This window comes from Heteronotia binoei, chromosome 10 (assembly GCF_032191835.1).
Source record: "Heteronotia binoei isolate CCM8104 ecotype False Entrance Well chromosome 10, APGP_CSIRO_Hbin_v1, whole genome shotgun sequence".
Lineage (NCBI taxonomy): Eukaryota > Metazoa > Chordata > Lepidosauria > Squamata > Gekkonidae > Heteronotia > Heteronotia binoei.
The window spans coordinates 32,900,152-32,917,858 of NC_083232.1; the positions used below are offsets into that span (position 1 = coordinate 32,900,152).

At 43.2% G+C, this 17,707-nt stretch overlaps 1 protein-coding gene across 1 annotated transcript in view; it reads right to left on the reverse strand.

The window, feature by feature from the left end:
• GPR158 (G protein-coupled receptor 158) overlaps window positions 1-17,707 on the reverse strand; it is a 186,986-nt gene that overhangs the window by 69,145 nt on the left and 100,134 nt on the right. Inside the window, exons 3-4 of the mRNA XM_060248340.1 lie at window positions 17,139-17,241; window positions 4,472-4,689 (exon numbers count right to left, since the gene is read on the reverse strand). Of these exons, the coding sequence (XP_060104323.1) occupies window positions 4,472-4,689; window positions 17,139-17,241 (321 nt within the window). The remainder of the gene's footprint in view (window positions 1-4,471; window positions 4,690-17,138; window positions 17,242-17,707) is intronic.

Here is a 17,707-nt window from a genome sequence, read left to right on the forward strand (position 1 = left end):
CAAACCTTCCTACCCTCCTGCTAGAGTGCCACCCTGTATAGTGTAACATGGGGGGGAACTCTGCTGAAGTAACAAAATAGTACATAGAGATATAACAGAAAACTAACAAGTGAAATTATCATTTTAAAAGAAAATGAGGAATTAGTGGCTATATCAGGGGTCACCAAACTATGGCTCAGGAGCCACATGTAGCTCTTTCACACATATCATGTGGCTCTCAAAGCCCCCATCACCCCATCAGCCAGCTTGGAGAAGGCATTTCTCTCTTTAAATCACTTCTCCAAGCTAAGACAGCCAGCGGCTTGGAGAACACATGTAAAGTTAAAATTGCTTTCTTTCAACCTCTCTCCCCCTCCTTTGTCTATTTTCCTTCCTCCCTCCCTCCCTCTAACATCTGGCATTCATGTCCTGCAGCTCTCAAACATCTGACATTTATTGTATGTGGCTCTTATGTAAAGCACGCTTGGCCACCCCTGGGCTATACCTTTAAAAAATAAAATTTGAAGAAGACAAAAAGAAATCCCACTCCACATAATGCTAGTGCAGGGGTGGCCAACGGTAGCTCTCCAGATGTTTTTTGCCTACAACTCCCATCAGCCTCAGCCAGCATGGCCAATGGCTGGGGCTGATGGGAGTTGTAGGCAAAAAACATCTGGAGAGCTACCGTTGGCCACCGCTGTGCTAGTGCATCTACAGGAGAAGGCAGATGTGAAAAAACAAGAGCTGAATGGAGCTCATGGGTTTCTGTCCTACATATTTACTGCCTACCTTAATGTAATGGTTACAATGCACAACTGTAGGACATCATTATTAAAATGTTTCCCTGCATTCTATTTCAAGTTTGCCAACCTCCAGGTGATGACTGGAGTTTCTCTGGAATTACAACTGCTCTTCAGGTGACAGTGGTCTGTTCCATTAGAAGAAATTGCATTTTTGGAGGACAGACTCAATGGCATCACATCTCCACTGAGCTCTCTCCCCAGACACTGCCCCCAAATCTCCAGCCAAAGTTGGGAACACTACTGAGTCTCACTGTATATAAACATGTTCATTGATCAAAAACAAAGCAGTGTTCACAGAATTTTTTTAAAATGCCTTTGTTTCCCACTGAATATGTAATGGAAAACTTTAATTCATGTTTCCCTAATGATATCTGTTATTTAAGACAGTCATTAGAAGTCCATAATATTACCATAATGAAATAAAACTGCAGAGAGCTCTTCAGCTAAGTTACCATTAGGCTATTAAACGAGATGCCTTTTCTGTAATGGGATTATGGAATTAATATACAATTAGATGGGGAACATAAATTGCAATTGTAGCAAACACATGCATCATGATCTCAACAAATGCAAATAATTTTAACACATAAAATACCAGAGGCAACAAGACAACTAAAACTAATGTAAAGGATTCCAGCCAAGGGTTTCATTCAGGAAGCTAACAGGAATACATCCAGTACATACTCTTAGGTAGCCATGTTGGTCTGAAGCAAGAGAACAAAATTTTGGCAAGCATCTTGAGGGATCTCATGAGAAAGGAAAGGGGACTACCCTTCCTCAGGTGTGGGCTCCACCAGCTGTGGCCCAACATAGGAGGATGGTGGGGGATCCATTGTGCCTCTCATCACACTATTAAGTTGAGGGTAGAAAAAGCTGAAGTAGCAGGATTGTCTCTCTGGGCTTGGAGAGCCAGGGTGTGATAGTGTTTTGGTAGCCCAGTAGTTAGATAAACCAGCACTAAGAGGTGGGGGGAGTTGAGAAGTGTATACATCTGCTGTTAGTTAATGAAACCCAGTTTGATCCAATCCATTTCAGAGATTGCTGGACAATGGATTGAGTGGCTGCTTTTGAGAGGGCTCATTTTACACAGCACTATCATAAGCTTTCATTATTTTTTAAAGACACATAGTTTAACACTCCATTTTCAGGTTTGCATGAGACAACTGAAAGGAAGATGGGCAAATGCAGAAAGGGCAGAGTGGGTATGTGGGTGTTCCAAGAAAGGCAGGCAGCTGCATAAAGAAAAAGCAGAGACTCTCATTTGGAACCCCAAGAAATACAGGCAGCACATGGTATTGATTCATTAACCTGACTGCTGGTTAGGGTGAATACTCTGCTCCTTTGCAGGAAGAAGGTGGTGGGGCACATAAGAGGCAGGTTTGGGCTTCGTCCAGTTTCCAACCAAAGCCCATCACCTACTTGTGGTTCTTTGTAAAGCTGCCGAGCCACATGGCAGCCCAAAGAACCGGAAGCTAGTCTTTCCATGCTGTCCTCCTCGCATACTTTAGCAGAGTAGTGGCTAAATGCTTCTACCCTCTGCTGATGAAAAAGAAAGGGAAAAAAAACACACACACATGCACAGGGCAAGAAAAGTCAATGATCAGCTCTCTCCATGTTAGAGAATCCATTTCCTGATCTTAAAGCAGCCATGGGGCTATTCAGCTAAGCACCAACCTGCTTTTTCATAGCTATAACAGGGGACATCTATTTTTATATATAGAACAAGAGGACACAGGTGACTGAAGGTAAACCCTCCCCCTTACATTGCTGGGCTAAGGGCCAAACTTAGTGAGACGACATCCTTGTAGTTGCCTCAAGGATGTCATTGCTGTCTTAATCCAATTTAAAATGCCATGAGCGTCTCATCCTGAGTGGGCCTGCAGCATGAAGTTTTTGTCCCCCCCACAAACACCTTTTCAAACAGCCACAGGTAGGCATATGACAATTTCAGCACTTTGAGAGCTAGTTTGGTGAAATTGTTACGAGCAGCGGACCCTGACCTGGAGAACCAGGTTTGTTTGTTTGTTTTTCCATCTTCTGAGCATGGAGCAGGGGTCACTGGGGATGTATGTAAGTGACGGAGGAATTTGCAAAATTCCTGCATTGTGCGGGGGGTTGGACTAGATGACCTGAAGGTCCTTTCCAACTCTATGATTCTATTATTTGTACTGGCCTTGATGAGAAGCCTCAGTTCCTACTCAGGGGTAAAAAGAGTAAAAAGAAACTTTGCTGTCCAATCAGATAGAGTATGTGTGCCCCATTAGTTCACTATGAGTGTAGCATTCATTCCAATAGTATCAACTGATCCTAAAATAGGACCTATATGACCGTCTTCCAAATTGCATGATTGGAGACTGCCACAAAAAACTTTTTAGTAGTCTCTCTGTGTCTCTGTTTGTCTACACATATTCTCAAAACACAGGCTTCATCATCGTATGTATATTCCCTATGAATTTACAGTAGGCAGCTAACGATCTTAGAAGCCATGATCAGAAATGATAGTCTAAACTGCTGAAAGGGAAATTAGTGTGTGTAATAGAGTACCACATTGAAGTAATCTGCAGAAATTTCAGAGAAAAACTTTATATTCTTGAGGAACACTGATATTGTTCTCAAACTGAGCAGTATAAACTTCATATTCACCAGATACTTAACTACTACCATTTTAGAGACATTGATGTAAAAGATCTCTAAATGATTACCTTGAGCAAAGTTATTAATAAGGCATTTAAATCCACATTCAGTGTTCAGCATCCAGGCAAAATCCAATTTCCTGCATCTAGAGGTAACTTTTGTAGTCCATAGCAGAGTAATCCAAGAGAAGAAAAAAGGAAAGGAAAGATCCACTGTGCAAGCACCAGTCATTTCCGACTCTGGGGTGACATTGCTTTCACAACGTTTTCACAACAGACTTTTTACGGGTGGTTTGTCATTGCCTTTCCCAGTCTTTTACACTTTCCCCCCAGCAAGCTGGGTATTCATTTTACCGACCTCGGAAGGATGGAAGGCTGAGTCAACCTTGGGCTGGCTACCTGAATCCAGCTTCCACTGGAATCGAAATCAGGTCATGAGCAGAGAGTTCAGACCACAGTACTGCAGTACTGCTGCTTTACCACTCTGCGCCACGGGGTCGCTTTTAATCCAAGAGAAGGAGATACTATTTTTCCACAACAAACATCTGTGCTCAGTACATGAAACCAGCAATACAGAATACACTGTGGTCTCATACAAACATTGGTGCACTCTGGTTTGAATATTAAATATAAGCCAGAGAAAAATTCTGCCATTCTGTCTTTCACCACAACCTGATTTATCTGCCTTAAGAGAAATCCAGTGCTTGCAAGAGGCAGCTGAAAGTGAACATTCTTGGAGTCCCTCCATCTTTATTTATTCCTCCACTTTCACATGCATTCTTGGAAGAGACACCTCAGAACACCTAAAAGTACTGTGGTTTTTCTTCAGATTGCATAAATCTTTCACTCTTTAGCAAAAGCAAATGACACAAATAATAGGAATTATAATTCCCAGAATGTATTGGAGGGAGGAAAATGGAAGTGGCCTTTTATGGTAATTGTGAGCTTTTCTCCTAATGGGAAATTTGGGTCACTCCACCATAAACAAACATATTTATGACAAACTGTGATCAAACAGACAAAAAGTTTAGCAAGGAAGATTTGTCTTAAGTTTACCTTGGCTTTGCGGAAATGGTAGATCAGTAGCATGCTTATGAAGTTCAACAGCATACAGAGAGTTTGGAATGAGATGATAGCAAGTCGTAAGTACTTGTCTTCTTGTGCATAGCAGGGAGTATCATCTGTACAGTACGAACATCCTTCCCTGCAGGGCAAGCAGGTGTAGACTTCCTCAGTCATCTCACCTCCAGAAAAATGGCTGGCTGCATCTTTTCCTAAAAGTACCATGGAAGTTTAAAAAAAAATTAAAAGATGATTGTTAGTAGTAAATAAATAAATAAATAAATAAAACATTAGTTTGGTTGTTGTAGATTTTCCAGGCTGTGTGGCCATGGAGGTTTCCTCCACCGGCCCAATGTGGGCTGGCGGGTTGGGAACCTCCCGGGCGGGGGATTCCCCACCCGGACAGGGGGCTTGGCAGCCCTAACTGTGACTGGCATCCTCAGAGGTGTAACCCAGAAAACTGGATTAGTTTGTTCCCCTTCCTGGTGACCTGCATTTTCCCTTTCCATTTGACTTTGAGAAAGAACTATTATTACGGGCAGGGAAAGCAAAAAGGACAGTTTAAGGCCCTGCACTTAACATGAATTCGAATACAATTTGTATGTGGGTAAGGTCTATGGACAAAGTCTGCCACTGTGATCTTGTTCCCCCACATTTGCTTTTAGTCAGCATTTAAAGACTAGCGGATGAATATGGCAACCATCAAAGCTGGCACAACTATAAACCATTTTACTTGCACTAAGGTGAGACAATATGGAAGCTCTGTCTATAGTGTTAGATCTTTGATGGTCCATTTAGAAACAGAAGTCATCATGATATTGAAATCATTCAGTGCTCTCTGCTGAGAGCAAAGAATGAGGCCAATGTTTTGGCTAGAACAGACATTTGTCCTAACAGTGAGTCCTTACATCAGTTCTAAATCCTAATAGGTGGAAAGTGCAATCAAGTCAAACCTGACTTATGGCAACTCCATAAGGTTTTCAAGGCAAGAGACCCTGCTTTGCTTTTGAGCTCTGACAAGGTCTGTCTAGCCTGGGCTATCCAGGTCACAGCCTAAATCTTAACACATAATATGTGAGGATCCCAAACTTGAAGAGCTGAATGGATTCCATGTAAGGATCGCTTTTGCTCTTCATCTCTTTCATGTTTCATAACATAACATCCTATATTCAACCTCTCCTTGTTATTGACTTTTTGGAAGCTGCAAAAGCAGCGGCTGGGGCAAAAAGACAGAGTGTATGTTGAACAGATGTGAGGCCTTAATAGCAGCTGTAGTGTGATAAAATAACAAATTAATCATTGTAATAATTGTATGTAGGGATTTCAGTTACAGCCATTTAGTGCTTTGTTTGCAGCATTTGGCTCTTGGGTCATTTCCTCGCAGTGTTTTAGTTGGGCCATTTCCTAGCAGTGTTTTAAGTACTAGTTTTGGATATCATTTTTTTTTACAACATTTAGCTACCTAAAATATCTTTGAAGTTGGAGCTTGCACAAGTGATTTCTTTACCATAGTTCATGAATGCGTACTTGGAGTCACATAACACATGGCGTTTTCCCTAGAGGATGCCAATGACTACCTTCCACCAAGTTGGACCGAATGGCTCCATTCTGATAAGACTTTCTAAATAATAATAATAATAATGCTTTCCCTCATTGGAAGCAGTCCATCTCCACTAAAAGAAAAGATTTAGTGGAAGGGAGTCATCAGATATAAATCAGTGTGCTGATTGACATCTCTCTCTATATAAATATTTCTAGGTTATCTGGAGCACCTTCATGCCAAATAAAACCGTTAGCCTAGAGCTGCAGACGGTGAATGCCAGTGACTCTTCAGATCTCTAAGAGGTGCTTCTGAGCCCTATCAGTTTCAGTTGTTTTTTAATGCATGTACCCAAACTGCTAAGCTATGGCGTATCCCAAGGATGAACTGAAGCCCAAACCAGCCCTGGAAAGGGGCCTCACTCTCAATGGAGGGATGGAGAAAGAGCCAGAAGGAAGAAAGGAGGCACTGTTGCACATTTTGATGGAGATATTGGGCAAAGTATTGCTCTCCTTGCCTGCCCAGCCAACCCCATTCTATCACTGGGTGGCATCATGCTACATGACCCAACTGAGCCAGGCAGTGCCACATCTTTCCTGTGTGACTCAACTCCTGAGCTGGCCAGGTCCAGGTGATGAGGGCAGAGAAGAGGTGAAGCACCAGGAAAGCTACAATGGCCAACCCACCCCTGAACTCTCAATTTAATGTGAAGGATATTATCTGGGTCTGGGAGCTACCCCTGGACTTATATAGGAGCTACAGGATGCCCAGTTGGGAAACCACGGTGCCACAAGAGGGAAGTCCATCAGGACAGCAGCAGCAGCACAGTAGGAGCTCTTTAAGGCCCCAACTCAACCATACCCACCAGCTGTCAGGACAACAGCAGCAAGGAAAAAGAATGCTGCAACAGCAATAGTGCAGTCTGTCCACTTCAATCACTGCCAACAGCTACTGGCAGTTTAGCCAAGGTGAAGGGAGGGGAAAAGAGGCTGAAGGTGCAGGCCAAGATTCCCCTGTAGCGTTGCTAGATCCAATCTTTTCCCATGCAAGTGGAATTAGAGGGCATTCCAGAAGAGGCATGGCCATCCCTAACGTGATGAGGTCATGCAGAATGACATCAGAACGTCCCAGATGCAGCACGTGCTTCCACATTTCCCCAACCATTTAAAGGGAACCTTTAACCTTGGAAAGAGAAAGTGCCATGCACACCTGCTCTGCAAGAGGTGAGTTTTCCTCTTGCAGGGCAGGAGTCGGTGGTCCCAGCTTAGAAAGAGCAGGTGCTATGCATGCCTGCCCTGCAATTTTCCATTTGCAAGGCAGGCAAGCACCCACTCTTTTCTTTTTCCTCACAGGAGGGAAGGGAGAGGAGTGGCCACCTGGTGGTCATGTTTGGGAGTGGGGCCTCCCCCAAAGGTCACCTGGCTGGCAGCAGGCTGGAGCTCACAAAATCAGGGGATCCCTTGCCCCTACCTGGGGACTAAGCAACCACACAAGAGAATCATGGTAACAGATAGCAAAGAAATAAGCACAAAGCTTCCGTGATTACCAGCCTCAATCAACAATACACCCCTGCCCAAATTACCAGGAATTTCTGGACCTGGATTTGCTTGAAGAGACTTGTATTGTTGTGGTGTTCACACCCTTGTATCTGAAATGAATTTCCGAAGCTTGAAGAAGCAATAGTGAAACAAGGCATTAGTACATCCTTGTTGCAATGACTGGACTGCTGGCTGCCTTATGAATTATGAATTTAAAGTTGGATTAAATGTGACATCAATCTTCATCAATCTTCTTCAGGATATCATTGGACTTTTTGGCTGAGAATACAGCATTGGACTGCTCTAAAGTTGGACTTTATATTCTATGGTTGTTTGGTGATGTTCCAATTTATATAATTTTTTGCATTGATTTTGCTTATAGTCTGGTTCACAATATAGTAGTTTTGATAATATTGTTATTTATGGCATTTGATTGAGGCTGGTAACCATGGAAGCTTTGTACTTATTTCTTTGCTACCCACCTGGGGACTGGCATTCCTATTCCCCTGAGGGAATAGACCACACTGATGGACCTCCTGATGGCACCTGGAGTTTTTTTGGCCACTCTGTGTTGGACTGGATGGGCCATTGGCCTGATCCAACATGGCTTCTCTTATGTTTTTATGAGGTCTCATGAGATTGTTAGTTCTCATGAGTCTTCAGGGGAACTGCTGAAGCACCTGCTGGAATAACTCCATAAGGGGTTTAGAAGCAGGCTAGTGAGGAGGTGGCTGGGTCTTCTCCAGGCTGTGCAAGAGAGACCCAGTGGAGGGGAGGAAGGACCAAGTTCTGCAGACTCCCTTCCATTTCCAGTTTGGAGGCTCTGCAAGCCCAAGCAGGACAGAAAAGGACATGAAGGAGAAGGAAGCTGCTAAGACCAGGGGCTTAGAGGCCCCAGAGCCCCAGTCTGCATGTAGGAAATTTCAGTGTGTCAAGGGTTCAGTCTAATAAGCAATTATTGGGTTTGAGCTCATGAAATTGGGGTTAAAAATTCTTCTGCTTTCAAAAGGATGTTGGACAGGGAGACTTGGATAATTCAGTATATTGTATCCTAACTTATAAAATGGAATGAAGATTCACCCTTTGAACAGAGCAGGAAAAGACTTCAAGTGCAGCGAATGGTTCAAAGAATTTTCTGTTATTTTTAGGTAGGATTCTACAAATCGGGATCAAATAATCCTATGAAATAGGATTAAATACCAAAGAAATGAATGTTCAACATAACAGGCAGAGAACAATATTTTCAGCTCAGGATTCCTGTCCTAGAAAGAGGAAAATATGAAGAATTACCCTCTGAATAGATCATGTATCAACATCAAAGCCACAGGGGAGAACCAACCGTTCCTATTATTCACACATGCTGACCAGAGCCCATTAGTCCTTTGACACTCATAGAACAGACGCTGAATCAGATGCTTTTATTGTTGTTTAATTCCACAATGGCTCTAACCTACTTGGTTCATTTGCTTCGAAAGCATTCAGTCCTCCCTAATTAACATTTGTGCAGCTTTGTGTTATAGGATTATGTCACTCCCTGTACAAAATAAAATTCATGCTCAAACAACAGGGAATTGTCTTCCTTGGAGTATAATGGAATAAAATCTGTCATGAAGTATCTCTTCTCCATCTAGATCTGTGCTTTTTAAAACATGGGATAACCCTTGTGGCTAGGGACACATGTCTAAACCAGCACAGTTTGTATGTGTGTTCCTAGGCTGTGGTACATCTGTTCACATATTACAGAATATGCAGGGTGAATATGGCATTCCCACTGGCACCCCATGATTAACAGTATCACATATGGATGTATATGCAATGCCCAATTAGGATCAGAACTGTGGTATCCATAGAGAAAGGGATTCAGCCTTCTCCTCTGTGCCATTTTCTCAATCTGAAACAGCCCTGGGGCGTTATTTGGGGGAAAGCCATGTGCTCTCTGGGATACTTGTGGGTTTCCCCAACAAGCCCAGTCATGTTTCCCTGGAACTGCTTCAGGCTGGGAAAATGGTGAGGGGAGAAGGCTGAAGTCCACAATTTTAATCCTGATCAGCACTGCACACCCAGGAATTAACCAGACCTGCCAACCTCCAGGTGGGGCCCTAAATTACAACTGGTCTCCATACTACAAAGATCAGTTCCCTGTTGAGATACTGGCTGCTTTAGAGGGTAGACTCTATGATACTATACCTGTTAAGGACCTTCTCCTCCTCAAATCCCACCCTTACCAAGCTCCACCCTGTAAATCTTCAGGAATTTTCCAACACAGAGATGGCAGCTCTAGAATCACACATGCAATTGTGTTATGTCTGACTCAGGTAGGACTACCAACTCTGAAATAGGAAATTCCTGGAAGTTTGGGGGTAGAGCCTGGGGATGGTGGGGTTTGGAGAGGGACCTAAGCTTGCCAACTTCCAGGTGGTGGCTGGAGATCTGCTATTACAGTTGATCTGCAGGTGACAGAGATCAATTCATCTGGAGAAAATGGCCACTGTGGAATGTGAACTCCGTGACATTATACCACATTGAAGACCCTCCCCTCCCCTAACCCTGCCCTTCTCAGACTCCACCCACAAAATATCCAATAATTTTCCAACCTGAAGCAGTCAATCCTAGAGGGACCTCAGCTGTGCATGGAATCTAACCTCCAAAGCAGCCATTTTGTCCAGAGGAGCTGATCTCTGTCATCTGGAAATCAGTTATGATCCCAGAAGATCTCCAGCTCCCCTGCAGAGGAAACCTAGACTCAGGGCGGGGGCCAAGACCCAATCTGTATGCTCCCTGTAAAGAAGTTATTCCAATTAGCAGGTCACTGGTTTCATTCCTAAATGTGACTTCCCAGATATTAGACCCTGGTCCTGATCATTTCCATTCGATTCCTGTCATCCATATATAAAAGGATTCTGCTACAAATGGTGTAGTAGTTGGACTGTTGAACTGGGATCTAGAGGAAGGGCTTTTTTTGTAGCAGGAACTCCTTTGCATATTAGGCCACACACACACACACACACACACCCCGATGTAGCCAATTCTCTATGAGCTTACAGGGCTCTTAGTACAGGGCCTACTGTAAGCTCCAGGAGGATTGGCTACATCAGGGGTGTGTGGCCTAATATGCAATGGAGTTCCTGCTACAAAAAAAGCCCTGTCTAGGGAACCAGAGTGCAAATCTTCACTCTGGCATGGAAGTTCGCTGGGTAACCTTGAACCAATCACACCATCTCAGCCTAAACTACCTCACAGGATTCTGGTTAAGGATAAAATGTAGAGAGGAGAACAACATAAGCTGCTTGGGGGGCCTCACTCAGAAGAAATGTAGAGAACAAATGAAACAAACACAATAAATAATCTGCCTGGACCCTACTGTATAAATACTCTTTCAAAGACCTAAACCCTTTCAGGCAGCTGGGCCTATAACATGACAACTTTTCACTTCTTTCAGCAGGAGTTACATCCACTGAGCCACTCCTGGAGCTGCGAAAAGAATGAATTTGGCTATTTTTCTAGCGTTTGCATCATGAATAGAACTGCTAAGAGAATTCCATCTGCCTGGCGATCTCAGCAGCCCTTCCCCCCTTACCTCTCCATTCTGCCTTGACCTACAACTGTGCTATTCCACAGAAAGCAGAAGGTTTGCAGTTTTAAGTGGCGGGAGCATCTAGCCGGCAAAAATCTTGATTATTAACGATGGTGAGCAAGCAAGAACACAGCTTGATTTTCAGATTCCTTGCTGGGCTTTCAGAGCTGGCAGTTAGTTAAACAATCTTTTCCCCAAAACACGAATGCACTGAGATTTCATGGAGCATCACAGGCTTCAGAAAATGAAGCTCAACCACAATTTCAGTCTGACTAGACTGTATCATAAAGGAAGGAAACTAAAATCCACTTTCCAAGTAACAGCACTTTGGACCACTGAAGAAAAACTTAGAACTCACATTAAGCAAAACATGTCCAAGTTGCCTAAATAAAACGTGACCCACCAAATCCTATGTTCTGATTCAGTATGAAAATGGGACCTTCCCCCCTTTCTTATTTTGGATAGACAGTCCATCCCTTCTTGTGTTTCTTATTCTCTCTTTGCATTCATCTTTTCCTGCTCAAAGAACATTTTATACTCTACTACTCCTGTCCAGATCCATCACTCCACTTGCCAAACTTTGCCACCTTAGCTATACAAACAGACCTTCAGGTTATACAGCGGCAGCCATTATCTCCACCCGCTCCTTGCATTTGTTTAACTGTCAGAATTTTCTTCTATGCCCAAAATAAGAACCCTTTTGTTTCATCATACATTCCAGCAGAGGTGACATACTAGACCTACATTTCGGACCACAGCTGGAACTTTGCTGCTAGTGCAATTTTGTGCTACACTATTACAAACAGGGTCCTATAAAAATTCTGAAAACAAAGAAAGAAGCAAAATATAAAAAAGCATAACATTACGCCTCAATGGTGCCCAGATGCATAGGCATTTCAGTGGTGAAGCAGAGGCACACCGTCTCCATCTATGTAGTACATTTTACCCCACCTTTCCTTAAAGGAGGGCAGGGAGCAGTACAGTACAGTACAGTACAGTATAGTATATGCTGGTTGTGTTCAGGTCCCCATACCGTGTCAGACATTACCATAGCCACACATCAGTTGTGACTTCTCTTTCATTTCAACAATTGCAGTGCCCAGTTAGAGTCGGACCATGGTGCACACAAAGAAGGGACTTCAGCTAAGGGTAGACTGCCCATTAAAGCCACCAGCAAAAGTCCTGGTGGGCTGATATCCTGGAGAGCTTCCCTCACACTGGGGCTGCCTCAGCCCCAGCACTGCTTTATGTGAAGAGGGCAGAAGCCACTACCACTGAAAACTGGTGGCCTCAACAAAAGAAATGAGAGCTTCTGCTATTGTAAACTGGCAGCCCTTGCCTCACAGAACCCAGTGCCCCCACATCATACAAAACACATGGGTGCAAAGTGGGTGGGAGCTACGACAGCCATGGTCTGGCAGCCTCTTTCCAATATGGGTGGGTATGAGCCAGGCAGAAGCTGCTGTGAGCCTGCTCCTTCCCCCAGTGGGTATGGCCCAGGCAGGACCCTCCTTCTATCCCCCCTCCATGGAGGCAGGGCCCTTTTCAAGCACACTTTTGCCTTCCACTTTGCCCCTGGCTTCAGCCTTCTCATTTGCACTATTTTCCAAACCTAAACCAGTCCTGGGAGATGCTGCTGGGCTTGTTGGGTAAACTCATATGTATCCTAGAGAATACTTGGGTATTTTCAATTTGGGACCTCCCAGATTGTTTCAGGTTGGGAAATCACAGAATCATAGAGTTGGAAGAGACCTCTAGGGTCATCTAGTCCAACCCCCCTGCACAATGCAAGAACTTCACAAAAAAGAACTCCCCAACACACATACATCCCCAGTGACCTCAGCTCCATAACCAGAAACCAGAACTTGGCAAAAACTTCCAGGATCCCTTGCCAAACTGGCCTGGAGAAAAGTTGCTGACTGGCCCCAAAATGTCAATCGGCATTTCCCTAGGTGTGTAAGAATGGGCCACAAAAATTTAGCACTGGTGCAACCCTTCCTGCCCTTCACAGAATCAGTATTGCTGTCAGATGACCATCTAGCCTCTGTTTAAAAACCTCCAAGGAAGGAGAGCCCACAATCTCCTGAGGAAGCCTGTTCCAGTGAGGAACTGCTCTAACTAAGGAGGACGTCCAGCAGAAGTACTTGAATAATAAAATTTTAACACTGATGTAGTTGGTAGTATCCCCCATCATCAATATATCAATATATTTTAATGTGAGACCAAATAGCACCTACCATTGTTTTATGTAATTGTTTTATATGTTTTTATTTATGATGTACTTGTATTTTTATCTTTTGTTTATTAATATTGGTCACCCCAGAGTCGGAAACGACTGGTGCTTGCACAGGGGACCTTTCCTTCCTATGATCTCCTAATGTAAGCTGCTTCAGCGGGAAGGGTGGGATACAAGTTGAATAAATAAATAAATAAACTGTCAGGAAGTTCTTCCTAAAGTTAGGCTGGAAACTGTTTTGATTTAGTTTCAACTCATTGGTTCTAGTCTGACCTTCTGGGGCTACAGAAAACAATTCTGCACCATCTTCTCTATGACAGCCCTTCAAGAAATTGAAGATGTCACCTCTCAGTTGTCTCCTCACCATACCCAGCTCCTTCAACCTTTCCTCAAAGGACTTGGTATCCAGACCCCTCACCATCTTCATTGGCTACCTCTGGACATGTTCCAGCTTGTTTATATCCTTCTTAAATTGTGGTGCCCAAAACTGTACTTAATACTCTAGATGAGGTCTAACCAGAGCAAAGTAAAGATCACTTCACATGCTCTGGACACTACTTTTTAGCCACTGAATCACACTGCTGATTCACGTTCAGTGTATGGTCCACAAGACCCCTAGATCCTTTTTGCACATACTACTGCCAAGACAAGTCTCTCCGTTCTATAATTCTGCATTGTATTTACATTAGTCCCCATTAAAATTCATTTTATTTGTTTTGGCCCAGTTTTCCAGAAAGAGAGTGAAGGCATTTACTGTTTTAAGAAATATATGCTCTCACCCCTCTTTCCCCCCTTTTTTCTGTTCTTCCCTTCCCTTTGGCTCCCTCCCTGATTATGCCTATATAATAGCAACCCCTCCCAATTTTGTATCATCTGCAAATTTAATAAACATTCCCTCTATTCCGTCATCCAAATCATTTATAAAGATGTTGAACAAAACAGGCCCCAGGATAGATTCTTGAGGCACTCAACTTGTCAACTCCTCTCCAAATGAATGAGGAACCATTCACAAGTACTCTGGGCGCAATCTGTCAACCAGTTACAGATCCACCTAACAGTAACAGGATCCAAACCATATTTTACCAACTTGTCAACAAGAATAGTATGTGGAACATTATCAAAAGCCTTACTGAAATCAAGATAAACTATGTCTATAGCAGTCCCCTGATCCAGCAAGTAACTTTTTAAAAAAAATATGAAGTTAGTCTGACATGACTTGTACTTGAAAAACCCAGGCTGGCTCTTAGTGATCCCAGCTGTGCTTTCTAAATGTTCCAGGACTGAATGTTTGTTTGTTCTAAAGCTTCTCCAGATAGAAATGTCAGAGTTACCTATCCTCCTTTTCCCCCTTCTTGAAGATGGGGACAACATTTGCCCACCTCCAATCTTCTGCTTCTCCAAGAATTCTCAAAAATAATGGCCAGAGTCTCAGAAATTACATCCACAGATTCTTTTAGCACTCTTGGATGTAGTTCATCTGGCCCTGACGAATTAGTTTCTGTACTAAAGGTAAGTGCAAGCACCAGTCATTTCCGACCCTGGGGTGACGTCGCATCATGATGTTTTCATGGCAGACTTTTTATGGGGTAGTCTGCCATTGCCTTCCCCAGTCATCTACACTTTCCCCCCAGTGCTAATCCTAGCCTGAAATTCCCTTCCCTCATCATATGTTCTGTTTTTGCCACATTGAGCACCATTTCTCTCATGGTAGGGAAGGGAAGGGAAGGCTGAAGCCCCTCCTCAGCTTGTACATGATCCTAATCCTAACTGGGTACTGAACATGCAGGAACTCAAGAGAAATCTGTGTTCTATCTGACATATGGTTGGAACTAGAGTTACCAGGCTTGACCTGGCAACCAGTGGGAGGGCAAGAAGGTGGGGACATAGAGTGGCCTTAATGATGGTATGACATTTACCATTTTTGCACATAGCTTACCTTGCAGTCACAATCCTGTTCCCTCCGCAGCATCCAGTCAGATTTCCCACCATCTGTGCCAGAGTTACAGGAAGTGCCGCGGATTTTGCGTAGCAAACATAAACCACTAAAACCCAGTTTACGTTTGCTACGCAGAAGCTGCGGCACTTGCTGTAACTCGCACAGATGGTGGGAAATCCGACCGGACGCTGCGGAGGGAACAGGATTGTGACTGAGAAGGTAAACTGTGTGCGAAAACGGTAATTATTTCCAGGAAAAAGCAGAAGTGTCATCATGCCTTTCTAGGAATCACCAAAAACTTTATGTTAAAACCATAGAGGTTTTCCTCACAAGTTATATTGTCCTATCTAGGAATTACCCAAAACTCGGTAGTTTTATCATATGGTTTACCACAAAGTAACTGGTAATTCCTAGAGCGGTGGAATATATCATTTCCACATTTTCCCCAGAAGTAATATCGCATTATCTGCCTGATAGACATTTTTAAATTTTTCTTCTGTCACCATTCCAATCAGTGGCAGGAAACAAGAGGTGGAGAAGGGTATCCCCCACACCCAAAAGGGGACTGGAAACCTGTGGGAACCTAGATATGAAGACAGGAGAAAAATCACTGTCCCATGGTGCAACTCTATGCAGATTTATTTCAATCAGAGCCCACTGATCTCAGTAACTCCGCGCATTACCAGGGGCTTCCATGGTGAAAACTTCAGGGTGCACGGGAATTGAACCCAGGTCACACACCTAGTTCAACACTCTTAATCATTACACTATGCTGGCTGGCTCAGAATCATAGCCTCAAACAATTAAACTACTAACCATTGTAGATCTATAGATAGGAGGCAAAATGTGCCTAGTCATTTAATACGAAACATCCTTCGGTTGTCCCAGCCACTGAGGAAAGACAAATCTTTGACTGACATGTAGGGGAAGCTGTGATATACTGCTCTAGTTTCATCTTGCACACACTAGTCAATAAAAAGGAGAAGAAGGCACACTTTCCAAATCACCATTCTCTGCCTTGTCAATTACAGCTTTGCTTTAACTCTTCTGACAACCTTAGCCAAGGGAAAGCCACAATACGATGTGCAAACTTCTGTGCTCTGCCTTGATTTTCTGCTGCCTAGACTAACAGGGTTCTAAAAATAGATCATTTTAAAGAAGAGTTGTCATGCTCTCTCAAAGATTTCTAAGAAAGCCCAGACATTCCAGTGCCTGAGATAAATCTGTAGAGAGCAACCCCCCACTTTCCTCCTCCCTCCCTGACCCCAAATTGCATCCTTCCCCCAAACTGACTGCAACCCCCTCCCCCTTCCTTCTCAGTACTCAGTTGTCAAAGGAAAACACAATGACTCTGCTTGATTTGCATAGGTATAAATTAATTTGCATAATATGCAAATGAGGCTGCCCAAATTTGAGGAACTGGAATATAGCAATGTTACTTCTGAAGGTCTGCATGATGAGAAATCCAGCAGCTGTTTTACATAGTAACATACTAACAAAACCAGAATGCAAAGGGGCAAAAATAGCAAAATATTCACTCTTCAATAGGGAAGGGAACACACTTCTGGTTTCATGTAGGTGCCTAGCAGAAAAGGGAATTTTGAAAATATTTTAGTATTTATTTACAAATCAAATCTACTAAAAGTAGATATGTTTAACAGGATTCTCCAGAGTATCACAGATGACAAACCACAGGGCTAAAATTCCTTAAGTGATTATATAATCCCAGAATTGCAGGCCACTGGGAATATACTGTATAACCCTGACAAGGATAAAAAGGAATCTTGCATTATTAATGTTCTCCCTCTTGCTTTCCAACTCAAGCAAAGGCACTTACTCTGAAAGCTGTTCACTGAAAATATTTCGGGATGATAGAATCCAGCCTTGCAAATGCATCTGTAGGCTCCCAGAACAAATCCAAGACCTTTAATTGGCATACACTGTAAGAAAGAAAGGCAGACAAATGAAAAAGATGCCCAGTCCTTTATCTTGTATTGTATATCCTCATCGTAAGCCTGGCAATATAAAAAGGGTTTTCTTCTAGTGAAGGTAAAACAGGGTTAAAGAGGCTGAAAGTATCAACAATTCAAAAGTACACAGCTGTTCGCAGACAGAAGTTCACCATCAGAATGGTTTTGTCCGTCATATATTATAGCAATGTATAAGAAGCAAGGACATCAATTACTGGTTGGGGCTTGGGGGAAGGGAGGGTATGGGGAGGGACCCCAGAGGAGTATAATATCACAAAGTTGTAATTAGTTGTAAGCAGTGTTCCTTCTAAACTGAGTTAGTGTGAGCTAGCTCACAGGTTTTTAGGCCCTGGCTCACACATTTTTGACTTAGCTCAGGAAAAATGCCCCCAAAGCAAACTAATTTATGCTGTAGCTCACAACTTTAATGTCAGCA